Source organism: the organism of the source record quoted next, unplaced genomic scaffold (genome assembly GCF_019419815.1).
Source record: "Pyrus x bretschneideri cultivar Hongxiangsu unplaced genomic scaffold, Pyrus_bretschneideri_v1 Contig9, whole genome shotgun sequence".
Taxonomy (NCBI): Eukaryota; Viridiplantae; Streptophyta; class Magnoliopsida; order Rosales; family Rosaceae; genus Pyrus; species Pyrus x bretschneideri.
Genome location: NW_025999831.1, coordinates 5,693,249 through 5,720,393, shown reverse-complemented (window position 1 = coordinate 5,720,393; position 27,145 = coordinate 5,693,249). Strand labels below are relative to the sequence as shown.

At 37.2% G+C, this 27,145-nt stretch overlaps 2 protein-coding genes across 6 annotated transcripts; one reads left to right on the top strand and one right to left on the bottom strand.

The window, feature by feature from the left end:
- Nucleotides 1–553: 553 nt before the first annotated feature.
- On the bottom strand, nt 554–24,280 carry LOC103963080 (probable galactinol--sucrose galactosyltransferase 2). Of its 5 annotated transcripts, none has more exons than XM_048576410.1 (15): nt 24,117–24,280; nt 23,323–23,537; nt 22,969–23,219; nt 22,546–22,636; nt 22,307–22,355; nt 22,104–22,195; nt 21,897–22,004; nt 21,549–21,671; nt 20,569–21,121; nt 19,935–20,002; nt 19,705–19,839; nt 19,437–19,609; nt 1,566–1,610; nt 1,270–1,358; nt 554–1,124 (listed from the first exon to the last, which is right to left on the bottom strand). In XM_048576410.1, the coding sequence occupies exons 2-15, from the start codon at nt 23,511–23,513 to the stop codon at nt 786–788; spliced, it is 2,307 nt and encodes a 768-aa protein (XP_048432367.1). In that variant the 5' UTR covers nt 23,514–23,537; nt 24,117–24,280; the 3' UTR covers nt 554–785. The 5 variants fall into 5 exon arrangements, with proteins under 5 accessions (XP_048432367.1, XP_048432369.1, XP_048432370.1 ...); XM_048576412.1 differs by having other exon boundaries at nt 23,323–23,534; nt 24,117–24,275; XM_048576413.1 differs by having other exon boundaries at nt 23,323–23,541; nt 24,117–24,244.
- On the top strand, nt 14,415–17,289 carry LOC103963110 (disease resistance protein RGA2-like). The gene has a single exon (XM_048576408.1). The coding sequence runs from the start codon at nt 14,584–14,586 to the stop codon at nt 17,083–17,085; it is 2,502 nt and encodes an 833-aa protein (XP_048432365.1). The 5' UTR covers nt 14,415–14,583; the 3' UTR covers nt 17,086–17,289.
- Nucleotides 24,281–27,145: the final 2,865 nt, after the last annotated feature.

Here is a 27,145-nt window from a genome sequence, read left to right as displayed (position 1 = left end):
TGATGGAGTTCGGGTCCCGGCCGACGGCGTGGACCCAACTGATCTAACAAATGGCTTACATCACTCAATGAGTTCTTGTTGAGATTAATCCTTCAAATACTCTGCACGCTCGACACTGGGTCAACTCACAAGGGAGTATCCAATCTCTTCATCTCGTGGTGGACTTTGAAGACTAATTTTATCACCAGACGTGATCAAATCCATAAATCCCACGGCCTCCATATGCTAGATGATCAATCGATATTAATCTATATTTTTTTAACTTCAATATTTTTAAAATTTATTTGATATTTTGAGAGAATTTTGATACATTCGTGACCTACGTGCCTTGTTCACGTGTAAAGCTTAAATGACCAAACACATGAACCACGTATTGAGCCACCGGTTCACGCACTCTCGCCCATATCTTATTATCCTACATATCCAAAAGTAGTGATATCCGGAGAATGATGTATTGATTTCGAAACCTCGAGTGCAAAGATGAACGCTTAACCAATCTACAACTGCATCAATTGTCTCTCAAGAAAACATAAAGAAGGAAACACGATACAAGTAGGAAAGATAGGCACTTCTATTAATAAAGAGAAACCAGAACGCTACAACATTGGCCACTCTTTCTTAGTAACATAACTTATGAAACTGGAAAACTACAACATTATTGGATAATCTAGTTACTTCCCAGGCACTTGAGTCTCTCAATCCATCTTGCTTAACCACACATCATCATCTCTTCACATGCAAGACAATGTCCTAATAGCTAAACTCTTCATATCAGATCAGACCACTTACACTTGGATCTCTACTGACCATCTGTACATCTCTTTTTCTGGTACCGGGATGGTAATCGTCGTTAATCCAGATGCAGAGTCATACTCGAAGTTGGTCTCGGCGTTGTCAACAGTGCACTTCAGCGGCCGCTGGGAACAGTATGCTCCAAACCTTCCACATCCTCTGGTTTTGAGACCAATTGTTGCAGTTGGGGATCGGTTCTCGCTAACTTCTCCATTAGAAAGCTCAGGTTTCTTGTCAGAAGCCAATTGGATTTCAACCTGCTCCACAGCAGCACTTGAATTGAACATGTCAAGTAGGCCTATTGGTGCAAATGAGAGGTCGGATGTAATTTCCTGCAAAGTACAAAATTATCAGTTACCCCACTTAGTGGGGAAAGGCTTTGTTATTGTTGTTATACAAAATTATCAGTTAGTAAAATCCTTTGCAATGATTGGAACTTTTCACGTTCAAATAAATGTTGGTGATAGCAAGACTAACCTTGAGAGGACAGAAATGGAAAACCTCATAGTCAAGAACTTTAAGAGTCACAGGCACTGAAGCACCTTTTGGCAACCGAAGAACATCACCTGACAATCAATCAACGTTTCATATCGTTATAAAGTTGAAAAGCAGGAATACTATGACAATAATGTTACGATTCATAACAAAGGCAGGTAGATTTCTTCTTAAAACTTCGCCATTATCATATTGACACGTTATTAGAGAACTCTGCTGCTTCCATGGCAATCTGAAGTGTTCCTTCAAACTAGCTTCTGTAAACAAAGTAGTGGTACCTGACTTATGAGCATAAACTACTGTTTCTCCATTCCAATCAGCACCAGCAACTTGAGTAATCATGAATGCGTGTCTTCTTTTCAATCTTGCACCAACCGGCACCTTGACAGTTAAACACACCAACTACACCAGAGAGATTGTTGACATTCCATATTTTGAGCAAGCTGCAAAGAGAATTATTCACACAAGCTTTACTCATGGAGGCTCTCAATTTTAACATAACTTTGGAAAAGCATAAAGAGAAGTAAATAGAACAAACCTTGTCCTGTCTCTTGCTGGATCAGCGAAGAGACAATCACGTGTAGGCCTGCCAGGTAACTTGGCACGGAGGACAGATCCATCAGGGAGAACCAGCTTCCTTAGGAGGTCAAAATTGTGATTGCCTGGCTTATCACTATTCATAGAAATACCAAACTTATGCATTAGAACTCCTACCTCATGAAGTGGCAATAGAATAAATTTGTTTGATACTTTGATGCATAGAATTACCTACATAGATCGCACATCCACCAAGAGCACGGGCTGCACCGTGGTACTCTGCCGCTGGGTGCAAACTCTGCAAAGGATATCATGATATACACAGATGAGTTTGTTTTCTTAATGACACTGAATGTCATGCATAATCAACCAAAACGATTGCAAATAAACATAAATATTGATGTTTCAAGCCTCCACCAAATAGAATAGACTAATATACATCAACAACTATATTTACAATTATAATATAACCATAAGTTAATGAGCACGTACATGACTAAACACTAAACTCAGGCCCTTCGAGGAAATGGCTCCTCATTAGGTTTCCATAAATCATCATCCAGAAAAGGAAAACAAAAATCAAACAAATTGCAATTGTAAATCTTGAACATACATAAATAACGATGTTTCAATCCTATGCTTAAACTATGTTTTACAATAACAATAGAACTGTAAATTTTACGAGTGTGTACATGAATAGAGGACATTCGAGGAAATGGCTCCTCACCAAGTGTCCATAAATCATCATCCAGGAAAGAGCAAACAGTACCAAATGTCCAAGACATAACGAACTAACAAAATAAGATAAAAAATGCTTCATTATTTTACTTACGTGAAACATATCCCAGTCAGGTTGCATGAATTCTCCAAGGAACAGGGTGTTATAAGCAACGGAAGATATGTGAATCGTGTGTGAAGCAGGATCTCGGGGATAGAAGTCATCAGAGGCTCTGACCACAGCAGTCTGCTTGGCACTGTAGAGCCCATCAGTGTTGTGACACATGCAAGAAATGCATCCATTGTCAGCAAAATTTCGAGCAACCGAAGCCTCAAGTGCCTGGTGGTAGCTGCGGGTCAGAGAAACTCTTCCACCATGACCAGACCCTAGAGTCTCAATGATGTTCTGAACATCAACCTTAACTCCATCGACTCCACAGGAAGCCAAGTAGGAATGAAGCTCATTGTAGAAATTGAAAACTTTCTTCGGATGTACCAAACCAAGACCATGAACAGTTAAGCTGTCCATAACTATATCTGGTTGGTTGCCCTCTACACCAGGGGACGTCACTGGGTATGCTAAAGCAGTGTCATAGTGTTCCATGCCAGTAGCAGCTGGTTTTACTCCACCCCAGTACCCAGCTAGAGCATGCCATACATAAACAAATCTGTGCCAGCAAGAAACATAAATTCGACGAATTAGTAACAATACTACTTGCTGTACAACTCTTAAAATAAATTCTAATATTGGTAAAACATCATAAAACGTCAAGCAGAGCACACAGAATTCGACAAAAAAATTATTGTTTGTTGTTAACATAGTAAGATCATTCACTCCACCATCACATATATTGGTAACTGAATTCATGTTTTAATTCTAAAGATCGTAACAAATATGATTCTCCGCGTCATCTTTACTATCACCTACCATTTTCAAGAACAAAAAATGATGTATTCTTAGATCCTAGCATTACCTTACTAAGCATCTAAAGTAGAAAAATATATATATCTAAAACGTTACTAATAGAACAGCTGGCAGTTCGGGAGTACTCGTTGCTAGTCCAAGAAAGTAACCAACCAACTAGGACTACTTACTTCACATTGTGATGCTGCTTGGCTTCATCCACAACGTGTTTCAGGCCAGAGACTCCCTCCGATAAGCTACAATCATTACAAAACAAAAAATAGCGATTTAATTAACCGATGGTAGATTCAAGTTACAGTAAATAGCAAGTTAAATATGATAACATGTCTTATTACCTTTTAAGGCCTTGATCCACACCCTCAGCTGTGACATCGGTGTAAAAGGCATCCCATGTACCCCAGCCAAACCAGTCCAGAAAAGAAGGCAACTACATGCAACGAAAAGATCGAAAATTAGATTCATTCAAGAAACGTTCGTGATACGTCATTCCAATTGCAAAACACCAATTACAGAAGAAAACAATACGTGCTGGCCTTACCTTTTTCTTCTCGTGATATGAAATTTTGAGATATTTTACATGGACATGTGCCCTGTAGTATTTTCAGTTATGTCCGTTGGGCACAAGTATCGGTTGTATGCTTGTTTGGTCTAACAAAAGTGATGCATGATTGTTTTAGAGATGTATTCACACATGCAGGTTATCATGGTTTCATTATATGAAGGATATCTGCATTGGCAGATTAATAGGCTTCAAAGAAGCATAAAATGTAACTTGCGTGTTACAATAAGATGGACTTGAAATGACATAAAATAAGACATTTTGGTCTACAACATATAATAGGAATTTAATATTAGATATTAGTGTAGATATTGTGATTTGATTTCCTTTTATGTCAATCTTATATTAAGAGTCTTGGAATACAATTAAGATTGGTTGAGGTGAATGATAGGATTTTTACCACCTGCAAAAGTAGGGATAAAAACACTAAAAAAATACTTGCAAGAGAATAAGGTAGTTGTAGTATAAACGGCTCAAGTAAGGTCATTTCTACAAGGATTGAATGAATAATTTATGTAAATACCAAATCTTAATTAATTATTTGAAAACAAAGATTGGAAAAAGTTGATTTTAAATTTAAAAATAATAAAAACGAATTTAACTAAAATGATTAAAGAAATTAGCAAAGTAAAGAAAACAAAGGAAAACGTTTTGAAAACCAAATTGTAAAAGCCTAGAGTTCCGCCGTCCCCTTAACAATCCTATGTAGATTTACCAATTACTTATGAATTACACATGCAACTTTGAAGGTTAGGTTTTCCATATGCATATTCTACATGTGGCATTCAAGCTATAACGTATATCAAACATGTAATCCGTCTGTGGCATTTAGATCAAATATAAACATGCATGACTCCTTACGCTTTGTGAAAACCCTTTGAAAAACCATGCAACCCCTAAGACGTGGCATTCGCCCTAGGTGAACTTACAACTATCAATCACAAGAAGCAATACTCAATCCTCCGATGGCATTCCAACCAAATTGCATCCGATTACTTATCTAAACATCATAATGGTAGCTAAGCATTAAGATATAGAGACAGTTTAAACACAATGATTAATAATTCAAAGTATGCATGCATAATATCATAAGCAATCAAATAAAGACTACATATTCATGTTAAGGCTCAAGGTATCGCCCTAGGAAACGGAAATTAGTTACGAACAACCATAAAACAAAAGGAATTTTATTGAAATAGAAAAATGATAGAAAACACTTTGATATACAAAGTGTCAAAGCCTAGCTAAGTTCTCCAAATTGATGCCTCTGTTCTCCCCCCTACTTTTCTAATGGCTAAATAGCCTTATTTATACTACTACAAAATAAAATACTTACTAGAAAATGTCTTCTAAAAACTAGGAAACATAATCCTAAAGTAACTTGGTAAATTCGCCCAAAATGCTTCACAGCCACGTTTTGAATAGGGATGGCAACGGTTCGGTTTGGGGACAGAAATGCTATATCCATCCCCATAACCACGAAAATTAACCATATCCATAACCGCAAATTAACTATCGAAGATTATCCATAACCATATCCACCGGGTAACGGATTTTCAATCAGTTATCGGTTATATCCATCTTCGTCAAAAAACAAAACAAAAAAAAAATTATATTTATCCAATTGACGCATTATAAATTTTAGTAGATACTAATTCCGTCATTAAATAGCAACATCCAATTACAAAAAACTAACAATATATTTGAAGTTGTTCATGATAACATGCACCAATTTCTTGACAATGAGACTCTTGAAGAGAGATGAATCTGATAAACTTGTAATATTTAATAATTGATATATAAAATGAGGGAATTGTTATTGGCACTCCAAAAATCTCATTCTACACTCCAAATTTTCTATATTAGGAAAGAAAAATACACTTGTGAGAAGTGTAGAATGAGATTTTTGGAGTGCCAATAACACTTCCCTAAAATGATTCAATGAATTAATTTGGTTGAGTATAACAATAAGAGTATTGAATTGATAAGGTTGTTGGTATGCCCCATGCATGATGTTTGGTGCATTATAAAGATAGTATAGGGTTTGATGCATGCATAATGAATTAGTATAGAGAGGGTTCGGTAAATTGAAAAAAAAAATTATTACATATCAAATATATATATTGGCGTCGGATTCGGAGACGGATACGGATTGGAAACCCCTATAACCATATCAAAAACCATAACCGAATAAAGTTCACGGTTTTTCCCCATTTCCATACCATAGAATTTTCATATCCAAATCTAATCTATTCAAGCAGTTATCCACGGTTATCGGGTTTAACGGTTAGGATTGTCATCCCTAGTTTTGAACCCAAATCAGCTCCAAAACTGGCCTAAAATATCTGGATCAAAAGGTTGGACTATTCTGAACACTTCTCCAGAAGGCCACAAACCCATCTGAGGTCATCTTGGGCTCCAAAAACGCAATTTAAGCCCAAATTCGTCATTTTTCAGCACTGCGCAATGCCCCTTTATTCCATCGCCAGAAAATAACTACTTAGTCTAAAAATCCCAAATTTTGGTACGAATATCCTCCAATTTGAATCACTCCAAAATTCGTCCGTTTGAACATGTTTTGCTCCAGAAGAAGTCGAATGTCCTATATTGAAAATATAAAGCAAAGTATCAAAATTCTACCAAAATAATTATCAAATTATATTAAGAATAAGTTCAAATATATAATACAATATTGAATCATCAAAATACCCCCAAACTTAGTTTTTTGCTTGTCCTCAAGCAAAACAAAACTATGAAAAAACAAAAACAAAGACTAACAAACTAGAAAATTTTATTAAAACTCAACTAAGACAAAATTTTCATCTTCAAGTTGCAATCTATAGAAAACGTGAAAAATTAAAACATCTATCCAAAAGTTCCAACTTATCCCACCACAGAGCCAAAGCCATTTAGAATCAATTAGAAAATATTTCATGAACTTCCTTTGGTGTAAAGTGAACCAACATAGTTAAGAATACTCGACTAGAATCCCTACATTTCGTCCTCTTTATTTAACACTTTACACATAATAACATGATATATTTTTTTTTTCTCTCTTTTTTTTAATTTTATTATTTAGTAATAGCGGTTCTGGATTGGAAAAAAAAGGTTCTGAGGAACAAGACTGTGAATTTGGTGAAAGTTTTGTGGAGGAATCATTCAGCAGAGGAGGCTACTTGGGAGACTGAAGATCGGATGAGAGGTTTGTATCCTTGATTGTTCTTTGATCGCTATTGGTTGCTGTGAGTGGTTGTTATGAATTTCGAAACGAAATTTTATTAAGGTGGATAGGTTGTGACAGCCCGTCCTGGATTTTTCGTACCGTAGGGGTAAAATGATGATTTTACCCCTAGTATTTTTGTTTCGTTGTGTGGTTATTTTGGGGTTTTGGTTGGCTGTTTTGGACCACACACCCACCCACACTCATCCTCATCCTTTCCCTGTCCCGTATCACTGTCTCTCTCTCCCTTTCCTTTCTTCCTTGTACGGGCAAGAACCAAAGTACTCGAAAACATCACGGATCGTGGAAGAAAATTGTATATTTGTGCTCATGAGGTTCTTAGGAGTTCAACCATACCCATTTCAGGTAAGGGAACCTTCATTTTCACGTCGAACCCGAGAGGTCCATTTCAGAGTACTGTTCATGCACACGTAAATTTTTGTGTTTTTGAGAATTTCAGGCTTGTAAGAAGCTTGGTGAGGTCCTTAGGGGTCTCGGGGTGGTTCGTTTGAAGGTTTTGGACGTCGGGATCGTGAGTTACAGGTTTGGCCAGATTTGGTGGAGTTTTCCCGACGAGATTCCGTTGGTTTTAGTGCTTGAAAGTGGTAGTTATTTGTTCCTCTAGTTGTAAGCTTCATTTTGGTACCAATTTCGTGAAATTTGGGTGAAAAACGAATGAGATATGAAGTTTGAAAAATTTCCCGATTTTCCAGCGACGGCGACGGCGTCAGAGTTTGGCCGGAGAAGACGACGGAATATTCCATTAGTTTGGACGGAATATTCCTAACGACGTTAACGGAATCTGTTAGACTTAACGGAATATTCCTGACGGCGTTAACTGACGCCGTCAGTGTGCCAGGCACGTGCCTGCGCGTGGGCGGTGCGTGTGGCCGTGCCTTGGCCCGCGCATGGGGGTGCGTGTGGTGTCAGAAAATTATTTTAAAAATATGGGGATGTTCGTGAGGTTGAGTAGATCACGTTGGTGTATTCACACACCCCATTTGAGCATTGTATGAGAAGTTTTTACCTAGTTTGGGTTATGTGCTTTAAATTAACGTTTTTATAGTTGTTTCGCATATAGGTGAGACCTATCCCGAGGACGAGTGCAGTCACTCGAGGCAAGAGGGTTACGACCCTTCTACATACCAGTGAGTGGGCTTTTGGTTTTCCGTATATACCTATATACTTGTGATTTTCCCAGAAAATGAAATTAAACGTTTATATGTTTTATATGTCATGCATTATGTTTGCCCGTTTAATTATGCATTATTAGTTGCATACATACATATGTTTGGTGCTGCGGAAGCATAGGTAAGTGCCAGGTAAGTTATAGTTTATGTTTATGTTTATGTTTAGTAGTGAATTGAGATGCATAGAGAGCTCATAACCTGCACCCCCGGTGTTAGTGCTCCCGCCCAGAGTAGGACACAGTCCTTCACATGATGTTCACCTCCCGCACCACACGCTCATCTTGGATCCAAGTTAGGTGCACAGTCCTGTCGTACAGACCACTATAAGTCGTTCCGACTCGTAGGTGACTCGCGATTATTCGCCTAGTCTTCACGTGATCGTAGCACTTGAGCGTATTTATTTACACCCAGTCCTATCGTACAGACCACTTTAGGTGGTTCCGACTCGTGTGTAGGTATAGTTAGTGAGTTGGAGATTTGAGCTCTAAATTCAGCCGTACAAGTCACGTTAGGTGACTCCGGCTGACAGATTTCATGGCATTGATTTGACATTACCTGAGTACTTACATTTCTATGTGGAGGCATTCGACGTGGCATATTTCTGTGCATGAGTTATATATGTGTGTGCATATTCTATTTTCTGGGAAACTATACAGGTTTTACGGCGAGGGGTTAGTATTTTTGATATTGAAATGATTTTGAAAAGCTTTGTTTTTGCCCACTCACACTTTCTGTTTTGCGCCCCTCCAGGTTCTAGTTTGGATAGCTCTGTTGGTGGCTCTCGAGGGATTCACAGCATATCTGACAGATTATCACCAGTGTAGGACCACCTTTGGGTGTGTTTATTTAGTGTTGTTTCTCCCGAACTGCACTAGGTCTTCCGTGCTTTGAACATTGTTTTTCACACTTACGCTTGCACATGTATGTTATTTATGTAGTGTATAGCTTGGTTTTTTATTTATTCATACTTTTATTATTATTCTTAGCTTCCACACTGTGCACATGGTTACGTCACCTTCACGTGACGATCAACATGCCCTGATCTCAGTCGGAGTGTGTCACAACATCCCTAAAAAAAATAGTACAAAGATTCCTAAATTCCATCTCTACATTCTTTAAAATTGTACAAAAATTAATTTGATAGACGAAGCTAGGGAAAAGGACATCCCAATTTGATGAAGGAGAATATGAGATGAACTGCGAAGAGAGACAGAGAGTTGCTGGAATGGGAGCAACATAGATGAAGCCGATGTCTAGATGAGTGAAAAGATGAAGAGTCACAACGTAAGAAAGCTTAGGGTTTTTTATTGGGAATGTAGAGGTTAGAGGGTGAGATGATTAGATAAAGTGCATATATATATATATAAATGAATAAATAAATAATATAATATTAATAGTAGTGGTACGGTACGGTATACCATTGGTAATGGTTTTGAATACCATTACTGTACCAAAAATGTATGGTACGGTACAAATACCATACCATTACCAATGGTACAAATTTTTTGGCACAACTTTGGTACGGTACGATTAGTAATTTGGTTGGTATGGTAATTTGACAAAAAATTACACCACTAGATATTAACTTAAAAACGAAAACTTTTATTTGACTAAAAAATCAAAAATCAAAAATTTCTTATTTTTCGCCCCCAAACTTATATTACACATTGTCCTCAAGGTGTGGAAAAATAAACAAAAGACATGAAAATAAACTCATAAAAAGACTAACAACTAGCTATTAAATAAAAACTGATATTAAGAATATAATATAAAGACAAAAGATACAATTCTTAATAAAACAAAACTTAAAGGAAAGATGGTACCTGGGTTGGACATGGTGTCCTGATTCATGGAAATCATGAGGCCTTGATATGTGGACATGTGTCCATAACACGCCCGTTTCATTTCCCATTTCGCATCTTAAGCTTCGAAACTCTCAGCCGCTTCTCTCAAAGAATATGGAGCCGCAGCTCTCATATCTCTCCTAGCTCTCTAGTCATTCAAAATCTTCCAATGGTCCTGGATTTGTCAAACCCAAAGCAAATACCCAGCCGTGCCTCCACAGCTGGATTTCTGTCATTTCTTCCCAAATCTCCATGTCTCTGCAAATCGAAGCTCCAATCCGTCAAGTCAATTTCCCAGTGCACACCAAGGTAAATACCTCCATTTTTCTTATGGATTTCATGACAAGAAGTTGTATGAACTTCATTCTGAACTTGATGCATAGGCTCATTGATACGACGAAATATGACATGACATTGTTCATTAAAATATTAATTTATTGGATGATTATAGGACTAAAACAAACCCTTAGATTCTCTTTCGATTGAAAATGGCCAAAGTGTTCATTCCATGACTTTTTTTAACGATCCATATGTATATATGTATAGCTACAATGTTGTGTGTTGGGACGAAAGCAATTGGTTGAATAACGCAAAAGCAGGTGAACTCATTATGCCAACAGGATTCTCTTCGGATTCTTTTTGGTGAGAATCTTAGAAATTCGTAAACTGTAATTTGTGTTAAATATGTTTTGTATTTAATTTTAATTAAAAATATTTAATACAATTTTTAACTGCACAATATACGATAAATAAATATAATTTCCGAATTCCTAAAATCCTTACGAAGTGGATTCAGCGAGAATCCGGATTCCTCATTATGAGTTTGGACGAAGTGGGCCATTAGACTTTTTACACGTACATCAATAAATCCCAAATATTTTCGGAAAAGGGTAGGCTATTTCCACTTATTTTTATCTTTCAAATACTTTCATTAATTTTTGTCTATTATTTTTTTTCATTTCATTCGATTCGACGGTAAAAATTAAGTGTAGTGTAATAAGTAAAAATGAGTGTGAATAATACTTTCACTTCGAAACTTTCTAGCGGTCTTAATGCAAAGGTTCATCTTTCCCTTATAACACACAAATTATTGTATGGTAAATTGGAGATAAGCTTGCATGCACTCCTTGACACGCCAATTGTGTTGCCTTGGGCTAATTAATAAAACAATGTCGTGTGTAGTTAAGATGTTATTTGTTCCTCAGGACTTGAATATGAAGGTCCACCAACCATCACGGGATGACTCAATAATTATGGACAAATTTTATGTTTATATTTCACACGAAACGTCTTGAGTTCAACTCTTAAAACTGGTAAATAATACAATTGTAGTCAAGAGAAATTAAAATGCTTATGTGAATCTTCCCAATTTGGTTATTTTGAGACATTTTGAAACAATTTTGTTTGTTAATGTCCAAAAAAAAAAATTGAATCATTAAAAGCATTCTGTTTATAAAAGAACTTTAAAAAATAAACTCAATTATATTAATTGGATTGCCCGAAAGAGTGATACTTTTAAAAATAAATTATGAAGGCCTACCAACTCTGTTTTATTTTTTTTTCATTTTTGTTTGGTAAAGAAGACCGCATCCATTGTAGGCTTGTAGCCTTAAGAGTTGCCTACCATGTGTTATTTCTGTTATTTATTTTGTTTGGATTTTTATCACAAATATGCTTTGAAATTCACCTATCTCATTAAGATGATTTTTTATATTGAAAATCGATCAATGTAATATCTGAAAAAGAATATCGCGAATCAATGTGGTCCAGTCCTTCCATAATAATTCTACTACTTTTATTTTTAAATTTTTATCATTTGAAATGATGATGATCATGATAAAATGGTGGTGCCAACGTGTAGAAGCGGTAATCATTGCATTATGGTAAATGATGAAGTATATCATAATAAATAGAAGAAAATCATCAAAATTTTAGACGGAGAGGTTGAAACGTGCTCAAAATCAGGAGAGATTTTTTAGTGTGACCGGTACACGGGATAGTACACCACGTGTCACTATACAAATGGTCAGATATGTGTGCTAAAAAGTTAATAACTTAAAAAGTAAAATTTCCCACCACTCCTATTAAAACACGTGATGTACCATTTGTGTTTCCGCCACAACTAAAAATTTCTCCAAAATCAGGTCTCATAACTAATCAATATCTTACAAATGGCAGGTAGGAACATACTCAAAATAAGGAACTTCCCGATCTAGCCAATCATCAGAAATAATTAAACAGAGAAGCTGCAAATATGTAATATAATTCCTATAAGGGGTAATCATCAAGAATCAGAGTAAAATCGAATTGGATCATAGACTTTTTATAGAACCCAGATTAGAGATATCAGTATGCCTCTTAACCTATATGTAATTTTGATGATTCTTTAGGAAAAGCATTTTGTTTATGGCTGTGCTCAAGCATTTTGATCAACAAATTTTGAGATAAAACAACATTTTGACGATTTTGAATATAACTGTTGAGAATAAATTTCACATTAATGAAAAGATGAACCTTGTATGAGCTTATCATACAAACTTTTCTGGATTGATGAGTGCTCAAGCGCTGAACATTATAAACATAGTGAAAAAAATTTGCAATGTCATTTATTTTAGTATTCATAGACCTCTTTCTTATACATGAGATAAACAAAATATAACAGCTAATCGAGGAATTGACGTGTTGAGCAAAAATTGTACAAGAAATATAACAAATAGTTGTTTGACACAATTTTACCCTCGTTCATCTTTTGAGGAGGGTTTTACTAGTTTAAGTTCTATTCATTCTAGATTATGGGTCTATTAATTACAATCATTCGTTAAAAAAGAAAACCCTTTGATTCCAATATGAATAAATAGTAACTTAGATATTTGAGTATCATTATATGGTTGCATCTAGATTAAATCTTTCAATTGCATGTTTATCCTTGACGGAATCAAATATGCATGGTTCATAAAATGGATTTATTTAAATTTGAATGGTGTGGCTTTGTAACATATGAGAGTTTTTGAATTTGGATTTGATTTGTTGGTTTTGTACCACCGGAGAATTTTGGAATTTGAAATTTGACGAGTATTTTGTATCAGTTATTCGATAACCGACACATGCATCGTAATCTATACTATTATTAAGAGAACTCTCATTGTCAATTTTTCGCCCTTTTTTTTCTATTTTACCCTCACTTTTGATACACAATACTTATAGAAAAGGAGGGTAAAATTGTAATTTTGTATCTTTTGCCCCTTTTTTTTATTTTGCCCTCACTTTTGATACACAATACTTACATAAGGAGAGCAAAATAGTAATTTCGTATCTTTTGATAAAAGCTTTTGATACACAATACTTACATAAGGAGAGCAAAATAGTAATTTCGTATCTTTTGATAAAAGACAATTATATTCCTATTTTTCTTATTTTACCCTCACTTTTAATACACAATATTTACATAAGGAGGACAAAACAATAATTATGTAATATTAAGATAAAATATGCACTTATTAAAATAAATTGTCCTACCATCATTTTTTCATATTCTTTTTAAAATTTTAAAAACTAATTACATTTCTTAATAAAAAATAAAAAATAAAATAAAATTGTTTACACACATAAAATATGTGCACATCTGCTAGTATTACGAGTGGAATGGGCTGGCTTGTGCTCCATTCACGTGATGTTGTCCCTCAATCAAACCTTTTATTTTTTGGACATACAAAAGCAGCAAATGACCTTCTTTTAAGAGGTTGATAATTGGACAGCTTTCGATGAAAATTTGTTCAGTATACAACAGACTTTGCTAAAGTATGTATAAAATAATGTATTTGTTTATTCATGCTTTGGGACCTATCCCTGCTTATTTTGACGCGGAGAAGACAATATAAAATAATGTATTTGTTTCTTCAATCTTCTGCCAAACTACACAAGATTACATCCAACAAGATTGAGAATTCGGAGATTCTTTGTATATTTTAAATTAATTTTTGTTAAGTACCATTTTTGTTCAATTTTACAAAAAAACCAGCTGTAACTGGGCCATTAGACCCACCGTTCATTGTATATTTTAGATTCGTAAATAATGTACTTGTTTTTTCATAACGTGCTTGGACAACTTAATTTCTTATGATAAGAAACCAGCTGGAACTCATTGGATTTTTACATACCTTATCACAAGGATGCATCATCATCAAGAAGTTAGGTGAACTCATAATGTGCTTGGCCATTAGACTACTTATCATAAGGAAGCATCATCATCATTATTCATACTATCTCAATTCCCCTGCACTCACCTCGTCAAGAAAGAAAGAAAGATGGCCGAGCTTGCATTTCCGTTGGCATCCAAACTCATTGAAAGGCTCAGCTCCATTGCTTCTGAGGAGATTTGCTTGGCGTGGGGTGTTCAAGCGGATCTGCAGAAACTTGGACGCACCATGTCCACAATCAGAGACGTGCTCTTGGATGCCGAAGAGAAGCAAGCACGTAACAGTGGCCTACGCAGTTGGCTACGACAACTTAAAGATGTGTTCCTTGATGCGGAGGATCTGTTGGACGAGTTTGAGTGCGAAGCTTTGCGAAGGCAAGTGGTTCGTCGCAGTGGCACAACCAGAAAGGTACGCCGTTTCTTTTCCCGCTCTAATCCTGTTGCATTCCGCTTGAGAGTAGGTCATGAAATTAAGGACATAAGAGAGCGGTTACATCAGCTTAAAGATGATAAGAAATTTGCTGATCTTCGCCCTGATCACCATCATCATCAAATTAGTGATGATCTAAGGGAGAATAGGAATACGACCGACTACCTTGTCCCTTCTTCGAAGGTTATTGGTAGAGAAACAGAAAAAAATAAAGTTGTTGATCTTCTAATGGTACAAGGCGATGATCATCAAGGTGGGGATGATGGAAATATCTCTGTTATTCCTATAGTGGGATTGGGAGGTTTAGGGAAGTCCACACTTGCCAATTTGGTGTACAATGATGACAGAGTCGTTGGGAGTTTTGAATTACGAATGTGGCAGAAAGTGTCAGTGGACTTTGATATCACTAGATTGGCCAAAGAGATCCTTCGCTCTGCATCAGGTACAAAGATCAGTGAAGGGTTGTCTCCGCATCAGTTGCAAGAACAACTCCGAGATGCTTTAAAGGATAAGAAATTTCTGCTTGTCTTGGATGATGTGTGGAACGAAGATCGTAACAAATGGTGCCAGTTGAGAGATATGTTGACAGAGGGGGCCAAGGTAGGAACTAAGGTTTTGGTGACGACACGGAATAGCTCAGTTGCTTCAATCATGGGCACGGTTGAAAGCATAAATTTAGACGTTCTCTCTTTTGAGGATTGTTTGTCTTTGTTTGTAAAGTGTGCATTTAAAGAAGGACAAGAAAGGCAGCATCCAAGCCTCTATGCAATGGGAAAAGATATTGTAAGAAAGTGTGGAGGGGTTCCCTTAGCTGTGAAAACCTTAGGGAGTCAACTTTACTCAAAGACTGATGAGCGTCAATGGCAATTGATTAAAGATTCTGAGATATGGGAATTAGAACGAGATGGAGATGGTCGTATTCTACCTGCTTTGAGACTGAGTTATACTCAATTGCCCTCTCATTTGAAGTTGTGCCTTGCCAGCTGTTCAATTCTTCGAAAGAATTACATTGCATTTAGTACCATGGATTTGATCCATAATTGGATGGCACATGGAATCCTTGAATCTCGTGAACATGGGGATATGGAGTTGGAAGATGTTGGTGAGCTATATTTCAAAGAGTTATGGGACAGATCTTTCTTTCAAAATGTTAAGGATTACGGTTTCTTCTATCGATTTGATATGCATGATCTCATCCATGACCTTGTACAATCAGTCGCACAAGGTGAGAGTTTGATAGTAGACTCTGCAGGCACCAAAGGCGTCTCTGAAAATGTTAGACATCTAGCATTTTTTGAAGTTGGCCAAAATATTTCAACAACCTTGCAAAAGTTGAATAAAGTGCGGACTATACGAGTAGAGAGTTGTAATATTGATGAATCCTTCCTCAGCACTTGCATTTCAAGATTCAAATATCTGCGGGAGCTTAGCTTATACCATTCACCTTGCGAATTGTTGCCGAGTTCCATTGGTTCTTTGAAGCATTTGAGAAGCCTGAACTTGGCTGGAAATGAAAGAATCACCGCACTACCCAATTCAATTTGTAAGCTGCAGAGCTTGCAAGCTCTGATTCTCGGTAGATCCGTGAATCTTGAAGAGTTGCCTAGAGACATGAGAAAGTTGATCAGCCTCAGATGGCTTGAATTAACCACAAAACAATCAAGTTTTCCAGAGAATGGAGTGGGATGCTTGACATCACTTCGATATCTTTCTATTTGGGAGTGTAGTAATCTTACGTGTTTGCCGCGTGATACGAGTTATCTCGCGTCGTTACGTACTCTGATGATAGGCTATTGCAAACAACTTGATTTGGTGATGGAAAACTATCAGGTAATTCCACTAAGGCTCCAAAAATTGGGGATTATAGGAGTACCACAAATGGTGGCATTGCCTGACTGGTTTCAAGGATGCACAAACACACTACGAGTCTTGGTTATTGGGGATTGTGAGAACTTGGAGGCATTACCTGGGTGGCTGACGAGTTTCACATCGCTTCGCAGGCTTTTCCTCCACTCATCTCCCAAACTGTTGTCTTTGCCAGATGAGATGCATCGCCTCACTGCCTTAACAGAGGTTAGGATTGCAGCTTGCCCTGATTTGGAGAGGAGATGTCAGCGCGACACAGGAGAAGATTGGCCAAAGATTTCTCATGTTCCAAATGTTTATTTTGAAGGGCCATGAATTTCTCGAGATGCGAATAGCAACATACACTGCTGTCTTCAATGCCGCGTGCCTCTGTTTGTCTTAGTTTCTGAGTTGCTTGTAGTTTGTTCCGGCCAATGTAAATTGTGGTGGGGGCACAAGTGGATTTATATTTCAGTAGATTAAAACATGTTTGATTTATTGTAATATTACTCCAATTTAATCAACCTTATTTACATCAAACTCCTTCCTTATCAGGCACACTTTGAATCAACCTTACTTGACTATTTTACTTGCTTATTTGTTTCTTGGAAACTCAAGTCTTTTAGAAGCGGTATTCTCCGATCTAGTAATTCCGACAGTCGGAGATTTCGGCGTCATCAAACTAGGTAAAACTATGAAACGAATTCAGCATTTAAATGGAAGAAAGGTTGCCCGCTAAGTCAAATTTTGACCCATCTCATAACAAAATAAAATAAAATTTTTACTAAACAATAATCAACTTCTGGATTTCAAGCCCCGAAGACTTAGGCAGAGTGAAAACTTTGTTATTTGTCATTCAAGTTAATGATGTAATGCTCTAATCCAATTCGCAGAAGCACCAAAGAGAAAGGAAAATGCAGATGGAAATGGAATGAACTAATCCCAAATGCAATGCAGTAACTAACTCAGTCGGAAGCCAGAAAAATAACTCCTCCATCTGAATTTCTGTTACAACCACACCGTGGAGTCCATCTGGTTTTCTGTTCCGACCACACCGCAGACGGGGGTGAGCCTCAGGTACATGATGGAGTTCGGGTCCCGGCCGACGGCGTGGACCCAAATGATCTAACAAATGGCTTACATCACTCAATGAGTTCTTGTAGAGATTAATCCTTCAAATACTCTGCACGCTCGACACTCGGTCAACTCACAAGGGAGTATCCAATCTCTTAATCTCGTGGTGGACTTTGAAGACTAATTTTATCACCAGACGTGATCAAATCCATAAATCCCACGGCCTCCATATGCTACATGATCAATCGATATTAATCTATATTTTTTTAACTTCAATATTTTTATAATTTATTTGATATTTTGAGAGAATTTTGATACATTCGTGACTCACGTGCCTTGTTCACGTGTAAAGCTTAAATGACCAAACACGTGAACCACATATTGAGCCACCGGTTCACGCACTCTCGCCTATATCTTATTATCCTACATATCCAAAAGTAGTGATATCCGGAGAATGATGTATTGATTTCGAAACCTCGAGTGCAAAGATGAACGCTTAACCAATCTACAACTGCATCAATTGTCTCTCAAGAAAACATAAAGAAGGAAACACGATACAAGTAGGAAAGATAGGCACTTCTATTAATAAAGAGAAACCAGAACGCTACAACATTGGCCACTCTTTCTTAGCAACATATGAAACTGGAAAACTACAACATTATTGGATAATCTAGTTACTTCCCAGGCACTTGAGTCTCTCAATCCATCTTGCTTAACCACACATCATCATCTCTTCACATGCAAGACAATGTCCTAATAGCTAAACTCTTCATATCAGATCAGACCACTTACACTTGGATCTTAACTGACCATCTGTACATCTCTTTTTCTGGTACCGGGATGGTAATCGTCGTTAATCCAGATGCAGAGTCATACTCGAAGTTGGTCTCGGCGTTGTCAACAGTGCACTTCAGCGGCCGCTGGGAACAGTATGCTCCAAACCTTCCACATCCTCTGGTTTTGAGACCAATTGTTGCAGTTGGGGATCGGTTCTCGCTAACTTCTCCATTAGAAAGCTCAGGTTTCTTGTCAGAAGCCAAATGGATTTCAACCTGCTCCACAGCAGCACTTGAATTGAACATGTCAAGTAGGCCTATTGGTGCAAATGAGAGGTCGGATGTAATTTCCTGCAAAGTACAAAATTATCAGTTACCCCACTTAGTGGGAAAAGGCTTTGTTATTGTTGTTGTACAAAATTATCAGTTAGTAAAATCCTTTGCAATGATTGGAACTTTTCACATTCAAATAAATGTTGGTGATAGCAAGACTAACCTTGAGAGGACAGAAATGGAAAACCTCATAGTCAAGAACTTTAAGCGTCACAGGCACTGAAGCACCTTTTGGCAACCGAAGAACCTCACCTGACAATCAATCAACGTTTCATATCGTTATAAAGTTGAAGAGCAGGAATACTATGAGAATAATGTTACGATTCATAACAAAGGCAGGTAGATTTCTTCTTAAAACTTCGCCATTATCATATTGACACGTTATTAGAGAACTCTGCTGCTTCCATGGCAATCTAAAGTGTTCCTTCAAACTAGCTTCTGTAAACAAAGTAGTGGTACCTGACTTATGAGCATAAACTACTGTTTCTCCATTCCAATCAGCACCAGCAACTTGAGCAATGGCGTCAACATCAGCGGCACGAACAGAACCACTGAGGGTACCGGGAGAGTAATCATGAATGCGTGTCTTCTTTTCAATCTTGCACCAACCGGCACCTTGACAGTTAAACACACCAACCACACCAGAGAGATTGTTGACATTCCATATTTTGAGCAAGCTGCAAAGAGAATTATTCACACAAGCTTTACTCATGGAGGCTCTCAATTTTAACATAACTTGGGAAAAGCATAAAGAGAAGTAAATAGAACAAACCTTGTCCTGTCTCTTGCTGGATCAGCGAAGAGACAATCACGTGTAGGCCTGCCAGGTAACTTGGCACGGAGGACAGATCCATCAGGGAGAACCAGCTTCCTTAGAAGGTCAAAATTGTGATTGCCTGGCTTATCACTATTCATAGAAATACCAAACTTATGCATTAGAACTCCTACCTCATGAAGTGGCAATAGAATAAATTTGTTTGATACTTTGATGCATAGAATTACCTCACATAGATCGCACATCCACCAAGAGCACGGGCTGCACCGTGGTACTCTGCCGCTGGGTGCAAACTCTGCAAAGGATATCATGATATACACAGATGAGTTTGTTTTCTTAATGACACTGAATGTCATGCATAATCAACCAAAACGATTGCAGATAATCACACAAATTGCAATTGTAAATCTTGAATAAACATAAATATTGATGTTTCAAGCCTCCACCAAATAGAATAGACTAATATACATCAACAACTATATTTACAATTATAATATAACCATAAGTTAATGAGCACGTACATGACTAGACACTAAACTCAGGCCCTTCGAGGAAATGGCTCCTCATTAGGTTTCCATAAATCATCATCCAGAAAAGGAAAACAAAAATCAAACAAATTGCAATTGTAAATCTTGAACATACATAAATAACGATGTTTCAATCCTATGCTTAAACTATGTTTTACAATAACAATAGAACTGTAAATTTTACGAGTGTGTACATGAATAGAGGACATTCGAGGAAATGGCTCCTCACCAAGTGTCCATAAATCATCATCCAGGAAAGAGCAAACAGTACCAAATGTCCAAGACATAACGAACTAACAAAATAAGATAAAAAATGCTTCATTATTTTACTTACGTGAAACATATCCCAGTCAGGTTGCATGAATTCTCCAAGGAACAGGGTGTTATAAGCAACGGAAGATATGTGAATCGTGTGTGAAGCAGGATCTCGGGGATAGAAGTCATCAGAGGCTCTGACCACAGCAGTCTGCTTGGCACTGTAGAGCCCATCAGTGTTGTGACACATGCAAGAAATGCATCCATTGTCAGCAAAATTTCGAGCAACCGAAGCCTCAAGTGCCTGGTGGTAGCTGCGGGTCAGAGAAACTCTTCCACCATGACCAGACCCTAGAGTCTCAATGATGTTCTGAACATCAACCTTAACTCCATCGACTCCACAGGAAGCCAAGTAGGAATGAAGCTCATTGTAGAAATTGAAAACTTTCTTCGGATGTACCAAACCAAGACCATGAACAGTTAAGCTGTCCATAACTATATCTGGTTGGTTGCCCTCTACACCAGGGGACGTCACTGGGTATGCTAAAGCAGTGTCATAGTGTTCCATGCCAGTAGCAGCTGGTTTTACTCCACCCCAGTACCCAGCTAGAGCATGCCATACATAAACAAATCTGTGCCAGCAAGAAACATAAATTCGACAAATTAGTAACAATACTACTTGCTGTACAACTCTTAAAATAAATTCTAATATTGGTAAAACATCATAAAACGTCAAGCAGAGCACACAGAATTCGACAAAAAAATTATTGTTTGTTGTTAACATAGTAAGATCATTCACTCCACCATCACATATATTGGTAACTGAATTCATGTTTTAATTCTAAAGATCGTAACAAATATGATTCTCCGCGTCATCTTTACTATCACCTACCATTTTCAAGAACAAAAAATAATGTATTCTTAGATCCTAGCATTACCTTACTAAGCATCTAAAGTAGAAGAAAAAATATATCTAAAACGTTACTAATAGAACAGCTGGCAGTTCGGGAGTACTCGTTGCTAGTCCAAGAAAGTAACCTATCAACTAGGACTACTTACTTCACATTGTGATGCTGCTTGGCTTCATCCACAACGTGTTTCAGGCCAGAGACGTGCTCATTGTTGTGGTCATTCTTTTGGAATTTTTCGTTCTCTTTGATTCCTGTCAACCTACTTGCAAACCTGCAATTAACATACTCCCATTAACTAAGCAGCTCCTTTAATCAGATAGACCAAGCAGCAATGTTTGGAACAAAAAAAGCAATGAATGATTGCGCGTAAGAAGACGACAAAAGAAGATCCAAACGCATCCTATGCCAATCATGCACGCAGAACATGGAAAGAGAACGGTAGGAAAATGATTAAAGCGTAATCATTTAACATTGAGAAATAAGACAGAGGCGTTACTGTGCTCCTTCTTGTACAACAACACCAGAATCCTTGTCTTTATTTTCAATCTGTTGCCAACCGTCGTCAACGATTAGGAACCGCGGAGGCGTCCCTCCCTCCGATAAGCTACAATCATTACAAAACAAAAAATAGCGATTTAATAAACTGATGGTAGATTCAAGTTACAGTAAAGAGCAAGTTAAATATGATAACATGTCTTATTACCTTTTAAGGCCTTGATCCACACCCTCAGCTGTGACATCGGTGTAAAAGGCATCCCATGTACACCAGCCAAACCAGTCCAGAAAAGAAGGCAACTACATGCAACGAAAAGATCGAAAATTAGATTCATTCAAGCAACGTTCGCGATACGTCATTCCAATTGCAGAACACCAATTACAGAAGAAAACAATACGTGCTGGCCTTACCTTTTTCTTCTCGCGATGAACAAAAGTTTTCATGTGTTTTTCCACAGCCCTGTTAATGAAATTGAAAAATATGGAGTCAAGTACAATGAATACAAGAAAGTTAAGAAATTGCCCTAATCAAGACTAAAATATACCTTTCCTAGCATTAGTGTAATCGTATTAGCAAACAAAACTAGATATTTAATCGTAGTTTTACAAGGATTACAAGAAACTCATTAAAATGAAAATCAAGAACTTACTTTACAGCTTGGGTGATGACTTCAAATGGATTGGTTCCAGCGTGCACGTAAACGAGGCACTGGCCTTGATTGGTCTGAACAGCAGAATCTCCTGCAAAACCAAACACACACAACAAAAAAAAGAGTTGTTTCCGGTTCTTTTGAACTCGATTTCTGGTTTTTTTTCCCTTCCACAAATGCTTTAAAGTCCAATTAATTTGATCCATTTGATTGGTATTCATTGCATGTGGTTTCTCCAGCCCGACTGTGATCGCATTAATGACAGCTCCACCCCACATTTTCAGAATGTTCATCTCCTTCATAATTGGCGGCGGGATGGGACTGATTAACGGGAAGACATGGCCTTAAATAATGGAATGACAGGCAGGGAAGGTGTATATAGCCTACACCAAATACTTGTTTTTCATGGCCATAACTACTCACCACTATCGAGGCAAACCTCGACTTCGTTCCTCTCATTGCCTTGCAGAACAGAGCGGAACGGGCCCTCGAGTAGAGGCAGGAACACGGTGTAGATGATAGAAGAAGAATCGTCTTCTTCACCTCCATCACCGCCACCTTTGCTCTCCACAAGCATGAATTGGGTCTCCAATGGAACATCCTTCCCACATGTCCCCATCCTCTGAGTCATCCACCACAACTTGAATCGAAAACAGCACATGAAACGGAGATCCCTATCGATCATGACAACGATACTAATTACTACCATTTTCGGAAAAAGAAAAAGAAAATCACAATATCTAAACTTTAACATATTAACATAAAGAAACAACTTACTCTAAAATCCCAATGGGGAAGATATGGAGGCTTTTGCTGTGGGCGGCCGTGGCGCCAATGAAAGCACCGGCAAGGAGCCCGACACCGGTCCCCGGTGTCAGAACGATGTTGTCCGGAACCCCAGTCAAAATGGTCTTTCCATGAACCACCAGGTTCCCATCATTGATCGAAATCTGCGGTGTGACCGTCATGATTGATGACTGCCTGCCCAACTACTGTCTCAAAACATCAAATACCATGGGATTGACATGATCAGAACAACATATTAACAAATTATCAGATAAAATAAAAGAAAATTAATTTATATTTATAATAATTAATTAGATAATAATTCAAATTTCATCTTTTATTCATAAATTAAAAAAAAAATCATAATTTTTGGGAACAAAAAGATACCATCAATGGAAAAAATTAAGAACCAAGGTGAGTTGCATGTTGGTTTTTTTGGTAAATAAAAAAAATCTGAGGCAAAGCTGATGCAGAAAACAAAAACCCAGAAGCCAAAAAGAGAAATAATTTGTGGGTTTTGAACTTTGGACCACAACGCTTGGGCATTTTTACCCTTTATAGCGATTAACTTTTGCTAAAAGCCTCGAACTTTTTTGTCTGAAAAATTCCCACAAATTCAGAGCAATCATACGAATCAAAGTCCAATTAGTATGAATTAATTCACAGAGACTGAAGGGTTAATTAATTAAAAGCTTAATGATGAAGCAAACAAAGAGCTCAAGTAGCTCACACCACCGCCATTAGAATCAACAAATCAAGCTCAAACAAGTTCCCTACATACTCACCGAATCTAGAGAGAGAGAGAGAGAGAGAGAAGCTCTGGTAAACCAAAACCCAACAAGCAAATGCGCTTGAAAGCAATGAACTCGGTGAGTTTCGGAATTACACGGAAGAAGACGAGGTTCCGAACAACAGGGTTGGTGTGGGCTTATATAGCAGTGACCTCGTTAAACTTCGAGCGTCTTCCGGTCCTTGATCCTTCCGGATGATGCCACGTTGGCCATTTCATAGATATACATCTGGGGACCTGTAAGAATTTCAGAACTGAAGGAGAGTGACAACTTGCATTTCCAAAATAGTTTTGCTTTTTTTTTTTTTTTTTTGGTTGTATTTTCACTTTCTTTTTTTTTGGAGAACTTTTTTGTATGATTTGATGCCATTTTCTATGGTGCCAACTATTTTGCCATTACGATAAGAAAAAGGTAATGCATGTCTCACTCTAATCTTTTGGAACAATTAAGTTAATTAACAACATAAAATACAAAATGGTGCTTTCAAATCAACTTGATTACACCATAAAATTACCAGCTTAATTAACCCATTAGAATTTGCTGTCACATTTTTTACCCCTTTTTCCTTGTGTTATATAAACCAATCTTCACCACTCAACCCCTACATTACAAGAGGTCTAGTGGTATTCCTCTTCACTTATAAGTGAGAAATCTTAGTTTGAATTTCGTGGATAGTAAATTCTTTACAAATTTATGTTGTACATCGTGTGACTTGGCCGAACTTCTCCTCCTGTTAATGTAAAACGTATCATTGTATACATAAAATAAAATAAAAACCTACATTATAATAAATCTGCTATCATTTTGTCTCAAATTTCAAGTTGTAAGATTACGTCCGAAAATTTCAAGACTACTTTTAGCGTAGCTGTTGGCATTTTGAAAAGGCATGTAGTGAGTCATCACATACCTCGTCTAATCTTTAGGTTTAGATTTGGACAAAAATGGGATATGACTCCCATGATTTTGGGTATATATATAGTTTAAAGAAGTAATGAGTACGTGTGTATCACAAAATAGGAAGATGAAAATTGATGCATATCTTTTCAACAAATATATTATCAAGGTTTTTTTTGTTGCTGATGCAACAATATTAAGTTAATGATATTTCGGTCACCCAATGAGTTATTCGTAGTTAAATATCGAACTTGCCATTCGTAATTATTGAATATAAGACAACCAACTTATAAGTTTGGAAACTACAAACAAAATTCAAAAAGTCTAAAGAAATCGAGAAAAAGAGTGACTATTTAAATGTTATATATAAAGTTTCCTTCTTGTATTTATTTCAAAAAAACAAAAAAAAAAAAAAAGTTAAATTCACACAATCAGTTCTTGCTAAGCAAGCCGAGATCCTCTCTAGATTTATGTGTCCAGAGCGATGGACCAGGTGATTCGACCACACATTTTAAATCCTCCGGTCCTCATTAGCTTATTCCACTTGTATACCTCAAATAAACCAAGGGTCCAAATCTCTCTCTTCAACGGCCTGAATTAGCTGATCTTTGGATTCCAAACACAGAGGTCCAGAGAGGATCTCAGTTCTTGCTAGCCATCCATTGTGTTCTGTGAATTTAATAATGAAAAGGTAGTCAGTGACTCATTGGCTAGCTAGGATTTCATGCATGTACCAGAACAAACAATGTATTAGTTAAATTCTTTATGCAAATATAAATATCATCATTGGGTACAAAAGAATATGTGCTATGATGCTTAGATTCCCATTACACAAAAATTTATTTGGTTGGTCCAAATCAAATCCTCAGAAAGTTAAAAATGACCTCAAAGGAAAAAAAAAAAAAACTATGACATGATGTGAAGGAATTTAAATGGAAGAGAGTCAAGAGATTGCTTTATTCTTGTGTGGAAAATTGTAAAGCATTGATCAACCTATCCACAACGAGGAGGCTTATCAAAAACATAAAGACCAGTGTAAAAGTCATGAACTAATTTTGGTCTTAGGACTAAATAAATTAAAGAAGAGTCAACAAATAAAAATAAGATAATGAGTGCAGAAGAAAAAATTGTGACTTGGGAGTGTGAAAAGTTCTACCCTAACCATGTTAAAAATTCTCCAATAATTTATACATATCTTTTAGTGTTATAAATAGGCAATATGAGATAGAACTTTTGTTAAAAAAAATTGAAGTAACATGAACAATGTATCACTTTGTATGACAACATGTCCCTACTTTAACGATTTTATTAATTTTTTAATAAGTGAATTGACGAAAATACCCCTACTGACGAGATTGTTGACTTTAGTGGACTACCTTTTTGTAATGCATACGAGCTATTATTTTATCGTATTCTCGAAGTACTCAACGACTATAAACGCATAGACGCAAGAGGAATCGAAATCGAAACTACGGTTAAAATTTTACGAAACATCGAATACCGAAGACAAATTGATAAATTTCATAATTGGGAGATATTTTTTGTGATTTGTTTTAGAGAGCCACATGTGTGGCTGGGAGGGAAACAAGATGAGAGGAATGAGAGTGTTGGACGGAAAAGAAAAGGGGATGAGGAGAGTTTCAGAAGGGGAGTGGTGGTGAATCATGAGAGGAGAAAGGAAGAGGTTGCCCAATGGAGAGAGAAGGAAATAAGGGGAAGGGAGAGAGTGAGAAGCATAAGATTTTTCCATCCCTGCCCATTTCGCCTGCGACCTGATTGCAACCCGACAGTTTGCATGATTTCCGACGGGCTTTTCGTCAAATTCTCCGGTGTAAATCGGCAAACCACCACCACCATACACCTCAGAGCCATCCAAGCTTCCAATTTCATCCAAACCCGACTGGATTTAACCCTAATTTCGAGAAAGAACCGCACAGATGGGTGCGATGAACACCGGCGGCAATCCACCCATTTTTGAAACACTTACCTTCAATCACCACCACCAAAACACTTCTCTGGAGGTCAGGAACAAAGCCCAAGCAATTTTAGGGGTGGTGGTGTTGCGGATTTATCGAATTGAAGAACACCCAAATTCTAGGGTTCCGGCAGGTTCATGGCGATTTGAAGCT